Source organism: Scyliorhinus torazame, chromosome 4 (assembly GCF_047496885.1).
Source record: "Scyliorhinus torazame isolate Kashiwa2021f chromosome 4, sScyTor2.1, whole genome shotgun sequence".
In the NCBI taxonomy this organism is placed as follows: domain Eukaryota; kingdom Metazoa; phylum Chordata; class Chondrichthyes; order Carcharhiniformes; family Scyliorhinidae; genus Scyliorhinus; species Scyliorhinus torazame.
Window position 1 is genome coordinate 328,758,780 of NC_092710.1, and position 24,323 is coordinate 328,783,102.

The window sequence follows — 24,323 nt, forward strand, 5'->3', positions numbered from 1 at the left end:
GCAGCTCCTGTGTTTCCCAGTCTCCCCCCCCACACACACACACACACAGTGCAGCTCCTGTGTTTCCCAGTCTCCCCCCCCACACACACACACACACACACAGTGCAGCTCTGTGTTTCCCAGTCTCCTCCCCCCCTCCGCCCCCCACACACACACAGTGCAGCTCCTGTGTTTCCCAGTCTTCCCCCCCACACACAGTGCAGCTCCTGTGTTTCCCAGTCTCCTCCCCCCTCCGCTCCCCACACACACAGTGCAGCTCCTGTGTTTCCCAGTCTCCTCCCCCCTCCGCCCCCCACACACACACAGTGCAGCTCCTGCGTTTCCCAAGTCTCCCCCCCCACACACACACACACAGTGCAGCTCCGGCGTTTCCCAGTCTCCCACCCCACACACACACACAGTGCAACTCCTGTGTTTCCCAGTCTCCCCCCCCGCACACACACACACAGTGCAGCTCCTGCGTTTCCCAGTCTCCTCCCCCCCCACACACAGTGCAGCTCCTGTGTTTCCCAGTTTCTCCCCCCTCCGCTCCCCACACACACACAGTGCAGCTCCTGTGTTTCCCAGTCTCCTCCCCCCCTCCGCCCCCCACACACACAGTGCAGCTCCTGTGTTTCCCAGTCTCCTCCCCCCTCCGCCCCCCCCCACACACACACAGTGTAGCTCCTGCGTTTCCCAGTCTCCCCCCCCACACACACACACAGTGCAGCTCCTGTGTTCCCCAGTCTCCCCCCCCCACACACAGTGCAGCTCCTGTGTTTAACAGTCTCCCCCCCCCACACACACACACAGTGCAGCTCCTGCGTTTCCCAGTCTCCCCCCCCACACACACACACAGTGCAGCTCCTGCGTTTCCCAGTCTCCCCCTCCCACACACAGTGCAGCTTCTGCGTTTCCCAGTCTCCCCCCCCCCCACACACAGTGCAGCTTCTGTGTTTAACAGTCTCCCCCCCACACACACACACACAGTGCAGCTCCTGCGTTTCCCAGTCTCCCCCCCCCACACACACACACACACACACAGTGCAGCTCCTGTGTTTCCCAGTCTCCCCCCCACACACAGTGCAGCTCCTGCTTTCCCAGTCACCCCCTCCCCCCCCCGCACACACACACACACAGTGCAGCTCCTGCGTTTCCCAGTCACCCCCCCCTCACACACACACACACACACAGTGCAGCTCCTGTGTTTCCCAGTCTCCCCCCCACACACAGTGCAGCTCCTGCGTTTCCCAGTCACCCCCCCCACACACAGTGCAGCTCCTGCGTTTCCCAGTCTCCCGCCCACACACACACACACACACAGTGCAGCTCCTGCGTTTCCCAGTCTCCCCCCCACACACACACACAGTGCAGCTCCTGCGTTTCCCAGTCTCCCCCTCCCATACACAGTGCAGCTCCTGTGTTTCCCAGTCTCGCCCCCCCCACACACACACACACAGTGCAGCTCCTGCGTTTCCCAGTCTCCCCCCCACACACACACACAGTGCAGCTCCTGCGTTTCCCAGTCTCCCCCTCCCACACACAGTGCAGCTCCTGCGTTTCCCAGTCTCCCCCCCACACACACACACAGTGCAGCTCCTGCGTTTCCCAGTCTCCCCCTCCCACACACAGTGCAGCTCCTGCGTTTCCCAGTCTCCCCCCCCCCCACACACAGTGCAGCTCCTGTGTTTCCCGGTCTCCCCCCACCCCCACACACCCCCACACACACAGTGCAGCTCCTGCGTTTCCCAGTCTCCCCCACACACACACACAGTGCAGCTCCTGTGTTTCCTGGTCTCCCCCCCACACACACACAGTGCAGCTCCTGTGTTTCCCGGACTCCCCCCACCCCCCCACACACACACACACACACAGTGCAGCTCCTGTGTTTCCCAGTCTCCCCCCACCCCACCCCCACACACACACAGTGTAGCTCCTGTGTTTCCCAGTCTCCCCCCGCCCACACACACACACACACACACACAGTGCAGCTCCTGCGTTTCCCAGTCTCCCCCCCACACACACACACAGTGCAGCTCCTGCGTTTCCCAGTCTCCCCCTCCCACACACAGTGCAGCTCCTGCGTTTCCCAGTCTCCCCCCCCCACACACAGTGCAGCTCCTGTGTTTCCCGGTCTCCCCCCACCCCCACACACCCCCACACACACAGTGCAGCTCCTGCGTTTCCCAGTCTCCCCCACACACACACACAGTGCAGCTCCTGTGTTTCCTGGTCTCCCCCCCACACACACACAGTGCAGCTCCTGTGTTTCCCGGACTCCCCCCACCCCCCCCCCCCACACACACACACACACAGTGCAGCTCCTGTGTTTCCCAGTCTCCCCCCACCCCACCCCCACACACAAACAGTGCAGCTCCTGCGTTTCCCAGTCTTCCCCCGCCCCCCAGACACACACACACACACACACAGTGCAGCTCCTGTGTTTCCCAGTCTTCCCCCGCCCCCCAGACACACACACACACACAGTGCAGCTCCTGTGTTTCCCAGTCTCCCCCCCACACACATTGCAGCTCCTGTGTTTCCCAGTCTCCCCCCACCCCCCCACACACACACACACACAGTGCAGCTCCTGTGTTTCCCAGTCTCCCCCCCCCCACACACACACACACAGTGCAGCTCCTATGTTTCCCAGTCTCTCCCCCCCCCACACACACACACACAGTGCAGCTCCTGCGCTTCCCAGTCCCCCCCCACACACAGTGCAGCTCTGTGTTTCCCAGTCTCCTCCCCCCCTCCGCCCCCACACACACACAGTGCAGCTCCTGTGTTTCCCAGTCTCCCCCCCCCACACACAGTGCAGCTCCTGTGTTTCCCAGTCTCCTCCCCCCTCCGCTCCCCACACACACACAGTGCAGCTCCTGTGTTTCCCAGTCTCCTCCCCCCTCCGCCCCCCACACACACACAGTGCAGCTCCTGCGTTTCCAAGTCTCCCCCCCCACACACACACACAGTGCAGCTCCTGCGTTTCCCAGTCTCCCCTCCCCCACACACACACAGTGCAGCTCCTGCGTTTCCCAGTCTCCCCCCCCACACACACACACAGTGCAAATCCTGTGTTTCCCAGTATCCCCCCCCCGCACACACACACAGCGCAGCTCCTGCGTTTCCCAGTCTCCTCCCCCCACACACACAGTGCAGCTACTGCGTTTCCCAGTCTCCCCCCCACACACACACACACACACACAGTGCGGCTCTTGCGTTTCCCAGTCTCTCGCCCCCCCCCCCCCCACACACTCACACACAGTGCAGCTCCTCCATTTCCCAGTCTCTCCCCCCCCCCCACACACCCACACACAGTGCAGCTCTTGCGTTTCCCAGTCTCTCGCCCCCCCCCCCACACACACACACACACACACACAGTGCAGCTCCTGCGTTTCCCAGTCTCCCCCCCACACACACACACAGTGCAGCTCCTGCGTTTCCCAGTCTCCCCCTCCCACACACAGTGCAGCTCCTGCGTTTCCCAGTCTCCCCCCCCCCCCGACACACAGTGCAGCTCCTGTGTTTCCCGGTCTCCCCCCACCCCCACACACCCCCACACACAGTGCAGCTCCTGTGTTTCCCAGTCTCCCCCCCCACACACAGTGCAGCTCCTGTGTTTCCCAGTCTCCTCCCCCCTCCGCTCCCCACACACACACAGTGCAGCTCCTGTGTTTCCCAGTCTCCTCCCCCCTCCGCCCCCCACACACACACAGTGCAGCTCCTGCGTTTCCAAGTCTCCCCCCCCACACACACACACAGTGCAGCTCCTGCGTTTCCCAGTCTCCCCTCCCCCACACACACACAGTGCAGCTCCTGCGTTTCCCAGTCTCCCCCCCCACACACACACAGTGCAAATCCTGTGTTTCCCAGTATCCCGCCCCCCGCACACACACACAGCGCAGCTCCTGCGTTTCCCAGTCTCCTCCCCCCACACACACAGTGCAGCTACTGCGTTTCCCAGTCTCCCCCCCCCACACACACACACACACACACACAGTGCGGCTCTTGCGTTTCCCAGTCTCTCGCCCCCCCCCCCACACACACACACACAGTGCAGCTCCTGCATTTCCCAGTCTCTCCCCCCCCCCCACACACCCACACACAGTGCAGCTCTTGCGTTTCCCAGTCTCTCGCCCCCCCCCCCCCACACACACACACACACACACACACAGTGCAGCTCCTGCGTTTCCCAGTCTCCCCCCCACACACACACACAGTTCAGCTCCTGCGTTTCCCAGTCTCCCCCTCCCATACACAGTGCAGCTCCTGTGTTTCCCAGTCTCGCCCCCCCCCCCACACACACACACACAGTGCAGCTCCTGCGTTTCCCAGTCTCCCCCCCCCACACACACACAGTGCAGCTCCTGTGTTCCCCAGTCTCCCCCCCCACACACAGTGCAGCTCCTGCGTTTCCCAGTCTCTCCCCCCCACACACACACACACACATTGCAGCTCCTGCATTTCCCAGTAACTGGTACCAATGTCCCACTAATCCAGATTTAATTGCTCTTCAATTTAACTCCTAGCTGTTCGTACTCCCTCAGCACTTTCTTTTTTTTTATTAAATATTTTATTGAAAATTTTTGGTCAACCAACACAGTACATTGTGCATCCTTTACACAATATTATAACAGCACAAATAACAATGACCTATTTTATAAACAAAAAATGAATAAATAATAAATAACAAAAATGAAAACTAGCCCTAATTGGCAACTGCCTTATCACAAGTAACACTCTCCAAAAATATAATTTAACAGTCCAATATATAATTATCTGTAGCAACGACCTATAGATACTATACAGTATATATTAACAACCCTGAGAGTCCTTCTGGTCCCCCCCCCCCCCCCCGATCCTGGGCTGCTGCTGCTGCCTTCTTTTTCCCATTCCGTCTATCTTTCTGCGAGTATTCGACGAACGGTTGCCACCGCCTGGTGAACCCTTGAGCCGACCCCCTTAGGACGAACTTAATCCGCTCTAGCTTTATAAACCCCGCCATGTCATTTATCCAGGTCTCCACCCCCGGGGGCTTGGCTTCTTTCCACATTAGCAATATCCTGCGCCGGGCTACTCGGGACGCAAAGGCCAAAACATCGGCCTCTCTCGCCTCCTGCACTCCCGGCTCTTGTGCAACCCCAAATATAGCCAACCCCCAGCTTGGTTCGACCCGGACTCCTACTACTTTTGAAAGCACCTTTGTCACCCCCATCCAAAACCCCTGAAGTGCCGGGCATGACCAAAACATATGGGTATGATTCGCTGGGCTTCTCGAGCACCTCGCACACCTATCCTCCACCCCAAAAAATTTACTGAGCCGTGCTCCAGTCATATGTGCCCTGTGTAATACCTTAAACTGAATCAGGCTTAGCCTGGCACACGAGGACGACGAGTTTACCCTGCTTAGGGCATCTGCCCACAGCCCGTCCTCGATCTCCTCCCCCAGCTCTTCTTCCCATTTCCCTTTTAGTTCATCTACCATAGTCTCCCCTTCGTCCCTCATTTCCCTATATATATCTGACACCTTACCATCCCCCACCCATGTCTTTGAGATCACTCTGTCCTGCACCTCTTGTGTCGGGAGCTGCGGGAATTCCCTCACCTGTTGCTTCGCAAAAGCCCTCAGTTGCATATACCTGAATGCATTCCCTTGGGGCAACCCATATTTCTCGGTCAGCGCTCCCAGACTCGCGAACTTCCCATCCACAAACAGATCTTTCAGTTGCGTTATTCCTGCTCTTTGCCACATTCCATATCCCCCATCCATTCCTCCCGGGGCAAACCTATGGTTGTTTCTTATCGGGGACCCCCCCAAGGCTCCAGTCTTTCCCCTATGCCGTCTCCACTGTCCCCAAATCTTCAGTGTAGCCACCACCACCGGGCTTGTGGTGTAGTTCCTCGGTGAGAACGGCAATGGGGCTGTCACCATAGCCTGTAGGCTAGTCCCCCTACAGGACGCCCTCTCTAATCTCTTCCACGCCGCACCCTCCTCCTCTCCCATCCACTTACTCACCATTGAAATATTAGCGACCCAATAATACTCACTTAGGCTCGGTAGTGCCAGCCCCCCCCTATCCCTGCTACGCTGTAAGAATCCCTTCCTCACTCTCGGGGTCTTCCCGGCCCACACAAAACCCATGATGCTCTTTTCAATCCTTTTAAAAAAAGCCTTCGTGATCACCACCGGGAGGCACTGAAACACAAAGAGGAATCTCGGGAGGACCACCATCTTAACCGCCTGCACCCTCCCTGCCATTGACAGGGATACCATATCCCATCTCTTGAAATCCTCCTCCATCTGTTCCACCAACCGCGTTAAATTTAACCTATGCAATGTGCCCCAATTCTTAGCTATCTGGATCCCCAGGTAACGAAAGTCCCTTGTTACCTTCCTCAACGGTAGGTCCTCTATTTCTCTACTCTGCTCCCCTGGATGCACCACAAACAACTCACTTTTCCCCATGTTCAATTTATACCCTGAAAAATCCCCAAACTCCCCAAGTATCCGCATTATTTCTGGCATCCCCTCCGCCGGGTCCGCCACGTATAGTAGCAAATCGTCCGCATACAAAGATACCCGGTGCTCTTCTCCTCCCCTAAGTACTCCCCTCCACTTCTTGGAACCCCTCAACGCTATCGCCAGGGGCTCAATCGCCAGTGCAAACAATAATGGGGACAGAGGGCATCCCTGCCTTGTCCCTCTATGGAGCCGAAAATATGCAGATCTCCGTACATTCGTGACCACGCTCGCCACTGGGGCCCTATACAACAGCTGCACCCATCTAACATACCCCTCTCCAAAACCAAATCTCCTCAACACCTCCCACAAATAATCCCACTCCACTCTATCAAATGCTTTCTCGGCATCCATCGCCACTACTATCTCCGTTTCTCCCTCTGGTGGGGCCATCATCATTACCCCTAACAACCTCCGTATATTCGTGTTCAGCTGTCTCCCCTTCACAAACCCAGTTTGGTCCTCGTGGACCACCCCCGGGACACATTCCTCTATTCTCATTGCCATTACCTTAGCCAGGACCTTGGCATCTACATTTAGGAGGGAAATAGGTCTATAGGACCCGCATTGTAGCGGGTCCTTTTCCTTCTTTAAGAGAAGCGATATCATTGCTTCAGACATAGTCGGGGGCAGTTGTCCCCTTTCCTTTGCCTCATTAAAGGTCCTCGTCAGTACCGGGGCGAGCAAGTCCACATATTTTCTATAGAATTCGACTGGGAATCCATCCGGTCCAGGGGCCTTTCCCGCCTGCATGCTCCTAATTCCTTTCACCACTTCTTCTACCTCGATCTGTGCTCCCAGTCCCAACCTTTCCTGCTCTTCCACCTTGGGAAATTCCAGCCGATCCAAGAAGCCCATCATTCTCTCCCTCCCATCCGGGGGTTGAGCTTCATATAATTTTTTATAAAATGTCTTGAACACTCCATTCACTCTCTCCGCTCCCCGCTCCATCTCTCCTTCCTCATTCCTCACTCCCCCTATTTCCCTCGCTGCTCCCCTTTTCCTCAATTGGTGTGCCAGCAACCTGCTCGCCTTCTCCCCATATTCGTACTGTACACCCTGTGCCTTCCTCCATTGTGCCTCTGCAGTGCCTGTAGTCAGCAAGTCAAATTCTACATGTAGCCTTTGTCTTTCCCTGTACAGTCCCTCCTCCGGTGCTTCCGCATATTGTCTGTCCACCCTCAAAAGTTCTTGCAGCAACCGCTCCCGTTCCTTACTCTCCTGCTTCCCTTTATGTGCCCTTTTTGATATCAGCTCCCCTCTAACCACCGCCTTCAACGCCTCCCAGACCACTCCCACCTGGACCTCCCCATTATCATTGAGTTCCAAGTACTTTTCAATGCACCCCCTCACCCTTAGACACACCCCCTCATCTGCCATTAGTCCCATGTCCATTCTCCAGGGTGGGCGCCCTCCTGTTTCCTCCCCTATCTCCAAGTCCACCCAGTGTGGAGTGTGATCCGAAATGGCTATAGCCGTATACTCCGTTCCCCTCACCTTCGGGATCAATGCCCTACCCAGCACAAAAAAGTCTATTCGCGAGTAGACTTTATGGACATAGGAGAAAAACGAGAACTCCTTACTCCTAGGTCTGCTAAATCTCCACGGGTCTACACCTCCCATCTGCTCCATAAAATCTTTAAGTACCTTGGCTGCTGCCGGCCTCCTTCCAGTCCTGGACTTCGACCTATCCAGCCCTGGTTCCAACACCGTATTAAAATCTCCCCCCATTATCAGCTTTCCCATCTCTAGGTCCGGAATGCGTCCTAGCATCCGCCTCATAAAATTGGCATCATCCCAGTTCGGGGCATATACGTTTACCAAAACCACCGTCTCCCCCTGTAGTTTGCCACTCACCATCACGTATCTGCCCCCGTTATCCGCCACTATAGTCTTTGCCTCGAACATTACCCGCTTCCCCACTAATATAGCCACCCCCCTGTTTTTCGCATCTAGCCCCGAATGGAACACCTGCCCCACCCATCCTTTGCGTAGCCTAACCTGGTCTATCAGTTTCAGGTGCGTTTCCTGTAACATAACCACATCTGCCTTAAGTTTCTTAAGGTGTGCGAGTACCCGTGCCCTCTTTATCGGCCCGTTCAGCCCTCTCACGTTCCACGTGATCAGCCGAGTTGGGGGGCTTCCTACCCTCCCCCTTGTCGATTAGCCATCACCTTTTTCCAGCTCCTCACCCGGTTCCCACGCAGCTGTATCTCCCCCAGGCGGTGCCCCCCCGCCCATCCTCTCCCATACCAGCTCCCCCCTCTCCCCAGCAGCAGCAACCCAGTAACCCTCAGCACTTTCTTAACCATGCCTCTGTCATGGATAACTCAGTGGACCATGGCAACTGGATCCTTCCCTCCCATCCCACATTCCTCTCCAGCCGCATGGAGATGTCTCTAACCCTGGAACCCAGCAGGCAAATACTACCTTCGAGACTGTGGTATTATCAGGCATTGCAGTACCCAAGAGGCTGTATACCATTGGTTAAACCTAGGAGTTTACCATTGGCTGTTTGGTATGTAGCTCCACCCTGACAGGCGGGGTGTAAGAACCGGTGCCGTCCCAGCAGCCCTCATTCTGTACCGAAGCTGCTGGGGAACAGATCTAGTCTATTAAAGCCTTCAGTTATGTTACTACCTCGTCTTTAATAGTAATTGATCGTGCATCAGAGACTAACACTCTCAGTTGCTGAGAACAGTGTATACTCCCTTATGATGCACGATCAATGACCACTAAAGCGAGGTTGTAGTCCAACTGAAGGCTTTAATAAGCTAGATGTTTCCCCCAGCAGCTCAGGTACAGAATGAAGGCTGCTGGGGCGGCACGGGCTCTTATACCCCGCCTTTCAGGGCGGAGCTACCATACAGCTTGACCAATAGGAAACATACAATATCTACCAATGGTGTTCCAGCATTACCAGGTACTGTAATACCTCTACACAGACTACCTCACCTTAATTATACTGTCTCATATTAAAACTGCATTCCTTTTTCCTGGCCCAACCTGACTAGCTCCCTGCGCCATGATGCCATGGTGAACTTATACAATTTGCCCTGCTGTCCTTAGGATCCATTGGTTAGGGGGATAGACAAACGTTTCTGCGGCCGCAGATATGATCCAAGATGGTGTATTGCCTCCCTGGGGCCGGGATCAAGGATGCCACTGAACGGCTGCAGGACATCCTAAAGGGGGAGGGTGATAAATCGGAGATTGTGGTACACATTGGTACAAATGATATAGGCCGAATGAAGGATGAGATCATGCATCAAGAATTCAGGGAGCTTGACAGCAGATTAAAAAGCAGGACTACGATGCAAAGGTTGGAATCTCGGGATTACTCCCGGTGCGAGTCCAGAAATAGGAGACAAGGAGATATGAATGTCTGGCTCTAGAGATGGTGCAGGAGAAAGGGGTTTACATTCCTCAATCACAGATAATTTCTGGGGAAGGTGAGACATGTACAAATGGGACAGTCTGTACCTGAATCAAAATGGAACCAACATATTTGCGGGTGAGTTTACTATTGCTGTTGGAAGGAGCTTAAACTAGTTTGGCAGAGGGTGGGGACACAGAAAATGAGTACAGTAGGGGCACAGCATTTTGTAGGAAAGGAACTAAGACAGAGGGAGTTCAGCCATGTTGAGTTCCAAGGAAGTAAAGTGAGGCTGGATGGCCTCCACTTTAATGCTAGGGAAGACTGATGAGTTAAGGGCATGGGTTGACATGTCGAATTGTGATATTGTTGCCATCACAGAGACGTGGTTGAAGGAGGGGCAGGGTTGTCAACTCAATATTCTGGGGTATAGGATATTCCGGCAAGACAGTGACAGGTGTAAAAGAGGACGTGCTGCTGCATTATTAATTCAGGAGTCAGTTCCTGAAGTAAGGAGGGACGATATCTTCGAAGGGTCTTCTAATGAGGTTTTGGTGGAAGAGTTTGGAAATAAAAAGGGGGCAGTCACATTGCTGGATGTATTATAGACCACCAAATACTCAGTGGGGTCAATGGAGGAGCAGATATGTAGAAGATTCATGAGGTGTGTGAAAATAATAATAATCGGGTAATTATATTGGGAGATTTCAACTTCCCCAATATTAATATAGTCACAGTGAATTTAGAAGGAGCAGACTTACCATAGAACCACAGAAACGATACAGCACGGAAGGGGACCATTTGGCCCATCTTGTCCATGCTGACCCAAAGACACTCAGTTACCCTTTCTAACCTCATCTTCCTGTCTTCCTTGAGCGCTGAATGAAATGAAAATGATTTTGGAGATCTTGAAATTTATTCAGGAGAGCTTTTAATGTCAATATGTAGAAGGTCCAACAAAGGACTGCGCAGCGCTGGATCTAATTCTGGGGAACGAAGCTTGGCAGGTGTTCGGGGTGGCTGTGGGGGAGCATTTTAGTAATAGTGACCCTAAGGCAGCAGGACAGGTAAATAGGGTAGTTAAGAAGGCAAAGGGGACACTTGCCTTTATCAGTCATGGCATCGAATAGAAGAGCAGGGAGGTTATACAGTCATAGAGGTCAACAGTACAGAAAAGGCCCTTCAGTCCATCACGTCTGTGCCTGTCAAAATAACCACCTTAGTCTAATTCCATTTTCCAACACTTGTTCGGCCTTGTATGCCTTGTCATCGCGAGTGCACATCAATGCTTCTTAAATGTTAGGAGGGCCTCCACCACCCTATCAGGCAGCGAGTTCCCGACTCCCACAACCCTCTGGGTGAAATTTTTTTCCCTCACATCCCCTCTAAATCTCTAAAAATCTGAGGTAAGTTAAAGTCGCATCACAACCCAACTATCCAGCCAATGGAGCTAAACTGGCCCCCAACCTTAAATCTCTGCCCCCCCCCCCCCGGTCATTGATCCCACCACCAAGGGGAAATGTTTCTTCCTGACTATCTATGCCTCTCATAATTATATGTCCCCCTCTCAGTCTCCTCTGCTCCAAGGAAAACACCCCCAGTCTATCCAATCTCTCTTCATAGCTAAAACTCTCCAGCCCAGGCAACACCCTGGTAAATATCCTCAACATCCTTTCCAGTGCTATCACATCCCTCCTAAAATATGAATTCCATAACTTCACACAACACTCTAGCTGTCGCCTAACCAGCAGCTTATACAGTTCCAGCATAACCTCCTTGCTCTTAAACGCCAATAGATTCAAAAACAACTCCTTCCTTGCTGTTATCAGACTCCTGAATGACCCTCTTAGGGTTTGAACGGATCTTATGGAGTAAACCGATCTTCCTATGCATCTTCTCGACAGTTGTAGCACTATATGCATACACTTCACCCGCTGTCTATCTTTATGTATTTTCATTATGTATCCTCATGTATTTATCATATGTCCTATGTTTTCATATATGGAATGATCTGTCTGGACTGTACGCAGAACAATACTTAATAATAATAATCGCTTATTGTCACAAGTAGGCTTCAATGAAGTTACTGTGAAAAGCCCCCAGTCACCACATTCTGGCGTCTGTTCAGGGAGGCTGGTACGGGAATTGAACCCACGCTGCTAGTATTGTTCTGTGTTACAACCCAGCGATTTAGCCCAATACCTTTCACTCTACCTGGGTACACGTGACAATAAATCTAAATCTAAATGTATGCCTCGGCTAATAAAGGCAGGTATACCATTTGCCTTCTTAACCAATGTATCCACCTGCTCTGCTACCTTAAGGGACTGGTGTATATACACACCAAGATCCCTCTGATCCTTGGTGCTTCTCAGAGTCCTGCGTTCATTATGTCTCGTTTGTCCTGCCCAGACGCATCACCTCACACTAATCAGGATTAAATTCCATTTGCCACTGATCAGCCCGCAGAGAAGGCTGCGAGGGAACCTGATTGAGGAGTATAAGATTGGGTCAATGGCGAGGAGGCACCATTTTAAGGTGAAAGTCAGAAGGGTTATTTCTTTTTTTCCCAATTAAGGAGCAATTTAGTGTGGCCAATCCACCTGCCCTGCACATCTTTGGGTTGTGGGGGTGAGACCCACGCAAACACAGGGTGAACGTGCAAACTCCACACGGACAGTGGCCCAGGTCCTTCGCGCCGTCAGGCAGCAGCGCTAACCACTGCGCCACCGTGCCGCCCATGAAAGGCAGAAGTTAAGAGGGGAGTTGAGGAAGGATATTTTCGCCTAGCGGATGCTCAGAGTCTGGAATGCACTGCCTGGGAGGGTGATAGAGGGTGGAAACCTCAAACCTTTCAAAAGTACTTGGTGAGCCCTTGAAATGTCACGATATTCAAGTACTGGAAAGTGGGATTAATGTAGAGTTAGTGTGGTTCTGGCGATGCAGATTCGATGGGCTGAAGCACCTCTTCTGTACTCTGTGACTATGACTCTATGACGATGACAAATTAACCACAGCGATTTGAATGTTCTTACTTTGGCAAAGGTGCTGAAACCCTCGAGGATGGCTCTGTAGCCTGTGCATCGACACAGGTTTCCTGCAAGTGAAAGAACAGCCAAAATTAAAGAGAAATAAAATACACAATTGCCTGTTCTCATAATCAGTGTTGATTATGATCAAACAGATCTAATTCTGCTATAGGTCAATGGTCAGGACCGAATAGCCCCAGAATTCAGGAGGAAGGTTGACGCACATTGTGTAGTGGGTTGGGGGATGGTGAGGGTGTTGGGAACTGGGTGACTTCCATCTAAATATTAAATTGAGAGTAATTAATGCAATAAGGAATTCAAAGAATCTCCTGAATTTCTACAGTTCCTTTTACAAAGTCGGGACATCCCATACGTTTCACAACCTATTGCAATTTGGGCAGCACGGTGGCGCAGTGGTTAGCACTGCTGCCTCTCAGCTCCAGGGACCCGGGTTCAATTCCGGTCTTGGGTGACTGTGTGGAGTTTGCACTTTCTCCCCGCATCTGTGTGGGTTTCCTCCAGGTGCTCTGGTTTCCTCCCACAGTCCAAAGATGTGCAGGTTAGGTAGATTGGCCATGATAAATTGCCCTTTAGTGTCTAAAAGGTTAGGTGGGGTTACGGGGGATAGGATGGACACGTGGGCTTAAGTCGGGTGCTCTTTCCAAGGGCTGGTGCAGACTCAATGGGCCAAATGGCCTCCTTCTGCACTGTAGGGATTCTATGACTCTAATGTAGGAACGTAACAGCCAATTTGTACAATGAAGCTGGAAGAGTCAGTGAGTGATCGGTCGGTGGAGATATTAATTATTCGGCTTCTTTGAGGCTTGTCGAATGGGCTGGGCGGAGCATTGAGGAGATGAAAGAGTGAATCTTTAATCGTTGGATCCTCTAGGATGTTCCGAGAGTGTCGGTGACCCTGCAGTTCCTCATTAATGCTCTTCGCAAGTAAATTATGTTGTAAGGCAAATTTCTGATCGGATACTTCCTGTGAGAGCCCCATGCAATGAAACAGTAGAGGGCGGCACGGTGGCCCGGTGATTAGCACTGTTGCCTCATGGCACCGAGGACCCGGGTTCGATCCCGGCCCCGGGTCACTGTCTGTGTGGAGTTTGCACATTCTCCCCGCGTTTGCGTGGGTTTCGCCCCTACAACCCAGGTTAGGTGGATTGGTCATGCTAAATTGTCCCTTAATTGGAAAAAAAATAATTGGGCACTCTAAATTTATACAAAAAAAAAGAAACAGTGAGCCAGAGTCAAGCTTTCAAGGTGGCAACTCAATCTCAAATTCGGTAGCCAAAATCTAGCCCACAAAGAGTCATTATGACACAGGAGAAGGCCATTCAGCCCATCAAGGCTGCGCTGAGGGCCGTCCATTTATTAGTCTTTTGATTTAAATGCTCTTTCACTCTTAAAACATAGGAGCAGAAGTAGGCCACTCGGCCCGTCAAGTCTGCTTCGCCATTCAGTGAGATCATGGCTGATCTAATATAACCCTCAACTCCACTTTCCTGCCTTATCCCCATAACCCTCGATTTCCTTCCTGATTAAAAACCTGTCTGTCTCAGCCTTGAACGACCCAGCTCTACAGCTCTCTGTGGTAAAGAATTCCACAAATTTACTACCCACTTGAGTGAAGAAGTTCCTTTTGAGGGAACCCATTGTTGCTGAGCCACATCCTTTACCTTGTAGGGTGTCTTCAATTTCCTCCATTGTGGGTTCTGGATTGTTCCGTAATAAAGTGTACACAGACATGACGATTCCAGGGGTGCAGAATCCACACTGGGAGCCATGAGCCTTTGCAATCCGTTCCTGGTGAAGCAATGAAAGGAAAGGTTGACAGCAGGAAAGTTGATCAGCTATGGAAGGCCCATCACGGGAAAAGGGTCAGAGTGGGATTGGACTAGCTCTTCTGGAGAAAAACAGACTTTTAAAAAAAATATTTTTTATTCTCCTCCTTTTTCACATTTTCTCCCAAATCTCCACCCAACAATAAACAATAATCAGTAACAAATGCAATGTCAATCCCCATATCAACGATCCCAACCTCCCACCAAACCTCAAACGTTAGCCCGCATGGTAACATAAACAAGTGACAAAAAGGAATCAGGAATCACCCACAGTCACCATTAACACATACAGTCCCTCTCCCCCCAACCCTCCCAGCCTCCAACCCCTCTAATGTTCAATTTGATCCAATTCTCGAAAGTGCATAATGAATAACGCCCATGAATTGTAGAACCTCGCCATCCTTCCCCTCAGTTCAAATTTGACCTTTTCAAGCGTCAAGAATTCCAGCAGGTCCCCCCATCACACCAGGGCACAGGGTGGAGAAGTTGATCTCCACCCTAACAGGATCCGCCTTTGGGCGAAGGCAAAAAAATCTGCCTCCGCGCCCGTTTCCAACCCTGGCTGGTCCGACACCCCGAATATGGCCTCCCGAGGTCCCGGGGGAGAAAAACAGACTTGATGGACAATGGAAAATGGGCAGAAGTAGCCAATGACAGGCCCGGTTTGTGGCCTATAAGCAGCATTGTGTGAGGAAGAATGAGCACTCACTAAGATGCAGTGTAGGAAATCACTGCACCCTGTAAAACTATTCCCTGGCACACACCCACAACCTGCCCTAGCAGGAGGCGAGATGAGGAAGGGGAGGGAGAAACAATGTGTTTTGGGTCAAAAAACAGAGGACGCTGGAAAAACTCTGCAGGTCTGGCAGTATCGATCAGGAGAGAAACAGAGTTAGCATTTTGAGCTGTAGACTCTTCATCAGAAATGAAAGGAGGGAGATTGTGTTAGAGCAAAAGAAACGACAGCAAAAAGTAGCATCTTTAGGAACAAAAGACAGATGGTCTGACGTGAGAGGGGGAGGGGTCTGTTTGCATTGAGGAAATACATGCGTGGAATATTTTAAAAATGAAGAAAGAAAGGGGGGTTTAAAATGGAGGAGAAAAGATCAAAAACTAAAGTTGCCGAACTCAAGGTTGAGTCCTTGGGGTCTGTGACGTGCCTAATCGGAAAATGAGATCTTGCTCCTCCAGCTTCACTGGAGCATTGGAGCAGGCCAAGGACGAATACGTGGGCACGAGAGCCAAAGTGCTGAGTTAAAATGGCAAGCAACAGGAAGGTTGGAGATCGTGCTTGCGGACTGAACAAAGGCGTTCCGCGAAGTGGCCACCCAGTCTGGCTTAGTCTTCCCAATGTAGAGGAGACCGCACTGGGAGCACCGAATACATAGACTAGATGGAAGGAAATGCAAGTGAAATGCTGCTCAACCTGAAAGGAGTGTTTGGCGCCTTGAATGGTGAGGAGGGAGGATGTAAAAGAGCAGGCGCTGCATCTTCTGCGATTGCAAGGGAATTTTACTTATTTTAATTTATCGATTATCAAAATCCCTCGTGATTTTGAACACCTCTCTCAAAATATTTCTCTGCTCTAAGGAGGACAACTCCAGCTTCTCCAGTCTCTCCACATAACTGAGTTCCCTGATCCTAGTAATCACACGAGTAAATTGCCTCTGCAACAAGGCAGGGCAAAGCCACACAGCCAGTGCATCCATCAGTGCAAGAGGACTTGAGTACTGGAGCAAGGGTGCCTTACTGCAGCTGTACAGGACCTTGGGGAGACCACACGGGGAGTACTGTGTGCAGTTTTGCTCTCCTTATCTAAGGAAGGATATACTTGCTGTGAAACGAGTGTAGAGAAGGTTCACCAGACTGATTCCTCAGGATTGTCATACGAGGAGAGATTGGGTGGACTGGGCCAGTTTTCACTGGTGTTTGGAAGGATGAGATGGGGCCTAATTGAAACATAAAATTCTGAGTCGGCTGGACAGACTGGGTTCAGGGATGTTGCTTGTTAAGTAATGGGTTGAGAGACATTCCAATTAGTTGTCTCATTTATGTTATGTATCCAATAATTGACACTGATATGTAAAAAGGCTTCAGATGGCCTTTGTGTCAGGTGATGTGATGATAGAGCTTTGTGCAGAGTCTGTTAAAGTAAAATAAAGGTGTTTGTGAAAAGGAGCAGAACCTTTGACTCTTTATACAACAGCAGGTAGATGTCTAACAAATGGTAGCAGAGGATGGTTGCTGTGCAAATGTGAAGGGTTGAAAGATCCATTTTTTCCAGACCAAACCAAGGAGAGGGTGAGAAGGAAAAAAAAGAAGATATATGGCTGAACCTAGGATAAAGATGGCCGGATATGCCTATCCCCCCTTATTTTCTGAAAGGGGATCGTACGACTAATGGAGAAGTACAGTTATTATGTGGACTTAGGCAACTGCCTTGGGAAAGAGAAAGCAAGGTATGGCATTGGCTCTTTCTCTGCCTTATGGCAGTAACATCCGAAGCAAAGTGAGCTGGAATTGGAAGAGTTAGACTCGGAAGAAGGTCTGGAGACTCTATTGGATAAGATTTAGAAAACGGATGACTGTTAAATGCGTATGAAGCCTGGTGGGATTTTGATAGGTTCTGGAAAATAGAGGATTTCTACATTGAAATGAAATGGCTTATTGTCACAAGTAAGCTTCGAATGAAGTTACTGTGAAAAGCCCCTAGTCGCCACATTCCGGCGCCTGTTTGGGGAGGCTGTTACGGGAAGACTATTGAAGACTATATAATGGAATTTGGCAGACAAAATAAAAGGCTGCAGAAACACAACCTGGAATTTCCACAGTCTGTGTTGCCCATTAAATTACATGACTGTGCTAGAGTGAGCAACATGGATAGGCTCCTGGTTTTGACAGGAGTTCAGTTTGCGGATAAGGATACCTTATTTGATCAGATGACAGAAGCTTTAAAACAGTTTCTGGGGAAACATCCGATTCCGATGGCTCTGATGACCCAAATAGGTCAGTCTGCAATAAAGCAGAAAATGGAAGATACACTACTAACAGGGTGGCAAAATTGTACGGCTACAAACAGGTTCCAAGACTATAGAAGGAGATTGGGACCCGGAAATTATGAAGATAGAAACCCAGTTAGAACCTACAATAGGAAGATAAACCCCAGAAATGCACGGGGTATGATAAATCGATGTTTCCAATGTGACTCTCAATACCATTATGCTTTCAACTGTCCAACTCGTTGTGATAGAGTGTTTGAAGCGACACATGACACGGAAGAGTCAGAAGAGGAAAAAGATACTGACCAGAAAGAAGGCATTGTCCTATTAACAAGCAGTTTTACATCGGTAATGAGAGTGTTGGTTGCAGAATCCTTCAACTGTGCTGTACTGGACAGTGGCTGCACATCTACTGTGTGTGGAATTGACTGGTTAAAATGTTACCTGGGCTCTTTGAATGCTGAAAATCGTAACAAGGTTAAGGAATTTGAAAGTTCCACAAGTTTCGGGTTTGGGGATGATAATACTCTGAAGTCGCTGAAAAGAGTGGTGGTCTCTTGCAATATTGCCGGAGTGAATAATTTCATTAGCACGGATGTTGTATCAAGTGAGATACCTTTGTTTCTGAGCAGACCGTCGATGAAGAAAGCAACATGAAACTAGATATGGAACAGGATAAGGCAACAGTTTTTGGAAAGACGGTGGACTTACAATTTACACAGTCGGAACACGATTGTATTCCATTGCTGACAAATAATATTTCAAGTAGAGTTGTTAAGGATGTGTTAATGGCAGTTGAAAATGGGACTTTAGCTGATACAAAGCTTGTTTTAAAACTGCATAGGCAATTTGCACATCCGTCTCCTCGGAGGCAGAAAAATTTATTAAAGGATGCAGTGGTAAGGTATGAAGACTATACTAAGCTGATAGAACAGGTTAGTGATTGCTGTGAAGTTTGTAGGAGGTACAGAAGGACACCAGCACGACCGATAGTAACCCTACCTTTGGCCAGGGATTTTAACGACATTATGGCCATGGACCTTAAGATCTGGGATAAATCCAATAATATATTTATTTCGCATTTCGTAGATTTAGCAACCAGATTTAGTCAATCAACGATTGTACGAAGTAAAGAAAAGAGAGTAATTCTGGATCAAATCGTGGAAAAATGGATAGGGACGGGATGGACCCACTGGCAAAATTCCTTACAGACAATGGTGAATAATTTGCTCATGATTAGTTTAGGGATATGTGTGAAAACGTGAATATCACAGTTATGAATACGGCTGCAGAATGCCCATTTAGTAATGGTGTGGGTGAAAGAAATCATGCGGTAATAGATGACATGCTTCGGAAAATTTGGCAGATAGACCAAACTGCAAGCTAAATTCACCTTTAGCATGGGCTGTACATGCAAAAAATTAATTGCAGATGGTTGCTTGGTAGAAATCCTAAATTTCCGTCCATTTTGGATGACCAGCCTACAGCTTGGGAAGGGACTGCAATTAGCTCTGCCTTTTCTGAGCATTTAAATGGCAGTAGAAAAGCTTTTTTGGAAGCAGAAGTCTCTGAAAGAATTCGCAGAGCTTTAAGGCATAATGTACGGCCATCAAATACCGTTTTTCAGCTAGGAGACATAGTATACCAGAAGAGAGACAATTCTAATGAATGGAAAGGCCCAGGGAAGATCATAGGCATAGATGGCAAAATAATTATTTTGCAACATGGCAATCAAACTGTGAGGGTACATTCATCAAGGATAATGGGTACAGATTACAAATTTTCAAATTTAGACAGAGCAGACAGACATGACGGGGAACCAGGGTCATCTGGTACGCACGTGTTATAGAATTATGAGGACCAGTTAACTGAAATAGACAGGGTTTCTGTAGAGGAACACAACAATTCTGATGAATTAGAACAGGCCATTTTTCCGAAAGGGCAACTGCCAAAAGTTGGTATAAAAGTGACATACTTGCCTGAAGGGTCTAATCAATGGGAGGATGCAACTGTTATTAGTAGAGCAGGGAAGGCCACTGGAAAGTATAAACATTAGTTGAATGTACAACATTCAGGAGAGGGAGTCAAGAAAATGGATTGGGAACACGAAGTTCAATAATGGAGGGCACAGAAACGTAATGCCAGTTCAGATAGTACATCAGATAGTGAACAGGTCCGCAGGAAAATGTCGAGAAAGGACATCCCACAGCAGAAGGGAAAGATCAAGCAATAGCAGTACAGAACGAGATACCAGGCGGGAGACGGGACGTAGTTTATCAAGGTCTCGGAACATGAGTAAGACTACGAATACTAATAGGAGTAGAAGCCCACATGCATGTGAGATTTTGATGGCTTCCAATAAATTAGATGAAAATGATCTAAATTAGGTGCCAAACAGCAAGAACTGCATAGTTGGAGTGAATTTGGGGTAAACACGGAAGTACCGGATAGGGGACAAAGAGCTCTATCCCACAGATGGATTTGCATGGAAAAGGTTCTTCCGGGTGGAACTTATAAGGCAAAGGCCAGGCTTGTGGCAAGGGGATTTGAAGAAAACTTAGAAGATCAGGGTTTAAGGGTAGATTCACCTACGGCAGGAAAGGTTATTTTAAAGGTCTTCTTGGCTCTATTAGCCACAAAGGCATGGGAATGCAAATCTATAGATATAACAGCTGCCTTTTTGCAGGGGCATCAGCTCCAGAGAGACATTTTTCTCCATCCTCCTAAAGAGGCAGCTAACACAGAAGGGGTACTCTGGAAGTTGAACAAATATGTATCTGGATTAAATGGCCTGTCTAGAGCCTGGTATTTTTTGGTAAGGTCAGTTTTGTTAAAGTTAGGCTGTTGCCAGTTGAAAGCAGATCCGGCAATGTTTCACTGGCAATTTAAAGGAAATCTTTCTGGCACCTTTATGATGCATGTCGATGAATTTTGTGGGGTGGGACTAGTGATTTCGAAGCTATTGTAATCTCTGGTTTGAGGAAAGAATTCAGGGTTGGAAGTCAGGCTTCCGGTGCATTTAAATATATTGGACTGGAAATCGGACAGACTAAGTTAGGGGCAACTTTACGTCAGCAATCTTATTTGGAAAGCATCAGCCCAATAGCAATTAGTCGTGGCCGGGTTTCACAAAAAGACGCAATGGTTTCAAAGATGGAAAAAGAGCAACTGCGAAGTTTAACTGGGCAACTGTATTGGTTAGACTAGACCGGACGTGTGTTTTAATGTCTTAGAGTTGAGTATGAATGATCCCAAAGTGGAATACATAATAAGAGCAAACAAAGCGTTGGTCAAACTAAAAATGCAGGAGTGTGTTTTGAGGTTCCCGGTTTTAGGTGACCTTAGGCACTTGAAACTCATAGTTTATAGTGATGCGTCCTATGCAAATTTATGTGATGGGTTTCAAGCGCAGGAGGTTTTGGGGAACAATGGTAAATGTTGCCCTCCTGTGTGGGAAACAAAGAAAATAAGGCGAGTAGTCAAAAGCACTTTGGCTACTGAGACGTTAAGCCTTGTAGAGGCGGTGGATATGGTCTTTTATATATCCCAGATATTGACAGAAATTTTGGGATTAGGGGATTTGGGAAATATAGCTATTGACTGTCACATTGACAATAAACCCCTGTGGAAAATGTGCACTCCACAAAAAGTGTCAATGAAAAAAGTTAAGGATAGACATCGCAAGTTTGAAGTAGATGTTGGACAGAAGGGAAATAGCAAAAATTAAATGGGTCGACCGTAGCTATCAATTGTCAGACTGTTTTACAAAGAGAGGGGCTAGTTCACAGAAACGTTTGGATATTGTTAATGAAGGGCGCCTGTTTCTGTGACTTTTTTTCTCTTCCAACAAAAATGGAAAAAAAAGAAGGGATGAAATTGCATCTGTGTTTTTGAGTTTCTTGTAATTTTGTTTTCACCTAATTATTTTTTTCTCCAAGGAAGGGGAGACTGTTAAGTAAAGGGTTACGAGACATTCCAATTAGTTCTCTTATTTATGTTAAGTATCCAATAATTGACACTGATATGTAAAGCGGTGGCCTTTGTGTCAGGTGATGTGATGATAGAGCTTTGTGCAGAGTCTGTTGAAGTAAAATAAAGGTGTTTGTGAAAAAGAGCAGTACCTTTGACTCTTTATACAACAGCAGCTAAACGTATAACATTGTTTCCTCTGACTGGAAGGGGGGGGGGGTGTCACCAGTCTCAGGATCTGTGGTCGGCCATTTAGGACAGAGAGAAGGAGAAATCTCTTCACTCAGAGGGTGGTGAACCTGTGGATTTCTCTACCACAGAAGACTGTGGAGGTCAAGTCACTGAATATACTTAAGAAGAAAATAGATTTCTAGACTCTAAAGGTGTTAAGGGGTGTGGAGAGAGCATTGGAGTTTGGCAATTGAGGCCAAGGATCAGCCATGATCATGTTGAATGGTTGAGCAGGCCTGAAGGGCCGAATGGCCTACCTCCGCTCGGATTTTCAATTTCTTCTCATGGAAGGCTTACCTGGACCGGGTGGAGCTGAGTGGTGGTGCTGCCAATTCCTTCCACGGTAGTCACGGCGGTGTGGTGCAGGGAGCAGAGAGGCGCCAGGCAGGCATTCACAGCAATGTGTCTGGTGGTGACACGGTTAAGAAGGTTTGCTCACTGTATGGTGAGGACCAATGGAATGAAGAACAGTACATGCCCGTATACCATGCAGCAATGCCCATTTGCAATGGGTATAGTGTGGGGGAGGGGGTGCCTGTTTAGCTCAGTTGGCCTGTGGTCATCTGGGACTATGGCAATGTAACTTACTTACGGTGTGGTGGAGGGGCAGGTTAGCTGGAAAAAAACCGACAAGGTTAAAATTATTAAGCGTGGCACGCTTTGGAAAATTTTGTATTTTGGAATCTTTGCAATTTTCTACCCCGGAGGACTGTGGATGCTCCATCATTGAATACGGTGGCACAGTGATTAATTAGCACTGCTGCCTCACAGCACCAGGGACCCGGGCAGCACGGTGGCAACAGTGATTAGCACTGCTGCCTCACAGCACCAGGGACCCGGGAAGCACGGTGGCCCAGTGATTAGCACTGCTGCCTCAGAGCACCAGGGACTGGGGATGGCACGGTGGCACAGTGATTAGCACTGCTGCCTCAGAGCACCAGGGACCCGGGCAGCACGGTGACACAGTGATTAGCACTGCTGCCTCACAGCTCCAGGGACCCGGGTTCAATTCCGGCCTTGTCCAACTGTATGGAGTTTGCATTTTCTCCCCGTGTGTGCGTGGGTTTCCTCCGAGCGCTCGGGTTTCCTCCCACAGTCCAAAGATGTGCATGTTAGGTGGATTGACCATGAACATTTTCCCCTTAGTGTCCAAAGATGTGCGGGTTGGATGAGGTTGCGGGGATGGGGCAGGGGAATAGGCCTGGTTGGGGTGCACTTCCAGAGGGTCAGTGCAGACCCAATGGGTCGAATAGCCTCCTTCTGCACTGTCGGGATTCTATGGCTTTGAGGTTGATGAAGATTGTTGGGCCTTGGTGGAATTAAGGGATATGGGGAATGGGTGGGAATGAGGAGTTGAAATCCAAAATCGTAGAATCATAGAATTCACAGTGCAGAAGGAGGCCATTCGGCCCATCGAGTCTGCACCTGTCCTTGGAAAGAGCACGCTACTTTCAAAAAAATAATAATTTTAGATTACCCAATTATTTTTTCCAATTAATGGGCAATTTAGCGCGGCCAATCCACCTACTCTGCACATATATGGGTTGTGGGGGTGAAACCCACGCAAACACGGGAAGAATGTGCAAACTCCACACAGACAGTGATCCAGAGCCGGGATCGAACCTGGGACCTCAGTGCCGTGAGGCAGCTGTGCTAACCACTAGGCCACCGTGCTGCCCTAAGAGCACCCTACTTAAGCCCACATCACCCTATCTCCGTAACCCAGTAACCCCACCCAATCTTTTTGGGCACTAAGGGCAATTTAGTATGGCCAACCCACCTAACCCGCATATCTTTGGACTGTGGAAGGAAACCGGAGCATCCGGAGGAAACCCACGCAGAATCGGGGAGAACGTGCAGACTCCGCACAGACAGTGACCAAAGCCGGGAATCAAACCTGGGACCCTGGAGCTGCGAAGCAACTGTGCTAACCAGTGTGCGGCTGGGCCACCCTGATCAGCCATGATCGTATTGAATTCTGGAACAGTCTCGATGGGCCGCATGTCTATTCCGGTTCCTTTTCTAATGTTCTTGTGTTCTTGATTTTTATTCCCAAGGTTTCCATGCTTCATGTCTGGTTCAGTTGATTGCTATGAACAGTCAACAACATTATTAGTGAGTGCAGGGTCAATAGATTAGATGGGCCTTATTATCATCCCACCTCCAAATACACCCAATGAGAAACGGTATTAACATTGGATAAATGTCTGCTAATAGAGGCCACTGTGTTGCAACTCTCTGTCTCTGGCCTGCACTTTCTACTCATTTGCTTCCTCCACTGGGAGGAAGGGTGTGGTAGTCACCACTGATGTATATATTGTATATAGAGGATGTCGGTGTAGGTGATTTACGGTACGGGGGTAGTTTCCTACC

General features: G+C 49.5%; 1 protein-coding gene across 6 annotated transcripts in view; it reads right to left on the reverse strand.

Moving 5' to 3' along the window:
* The window catches only part of xdh (xanthine dehydrogenase), a 196,816-nt gene that overhangs the window by 115,760 nt on the left and 56,733 nt on the right, over window positions 1–24,323 (reverse strand). For all 6 annotated transcript variants that reach the window (XM_072500199.1, XM_072500197.1, XM_072500200.1 and 3 more), the window contains exons 5-7: window positions 22,248–22,356; window positions 14,587–14,713; window positions 12,911–12,972 (exon numbers count right to left, since the gene is read on the reverse strand). In XM_072500199.1, coding sequence (XP_072356300.1) covers window positions 12,911–12,972; window positions 14,587–14,713; window positions 22,248–22,356 — 298 coding nt within the window. The remainder of the gene's footprint in view (window positions 1–12,910; window positions 12,973–14,586; window positions 14,714–22,247; window positions 22,357–24,323) is intronic.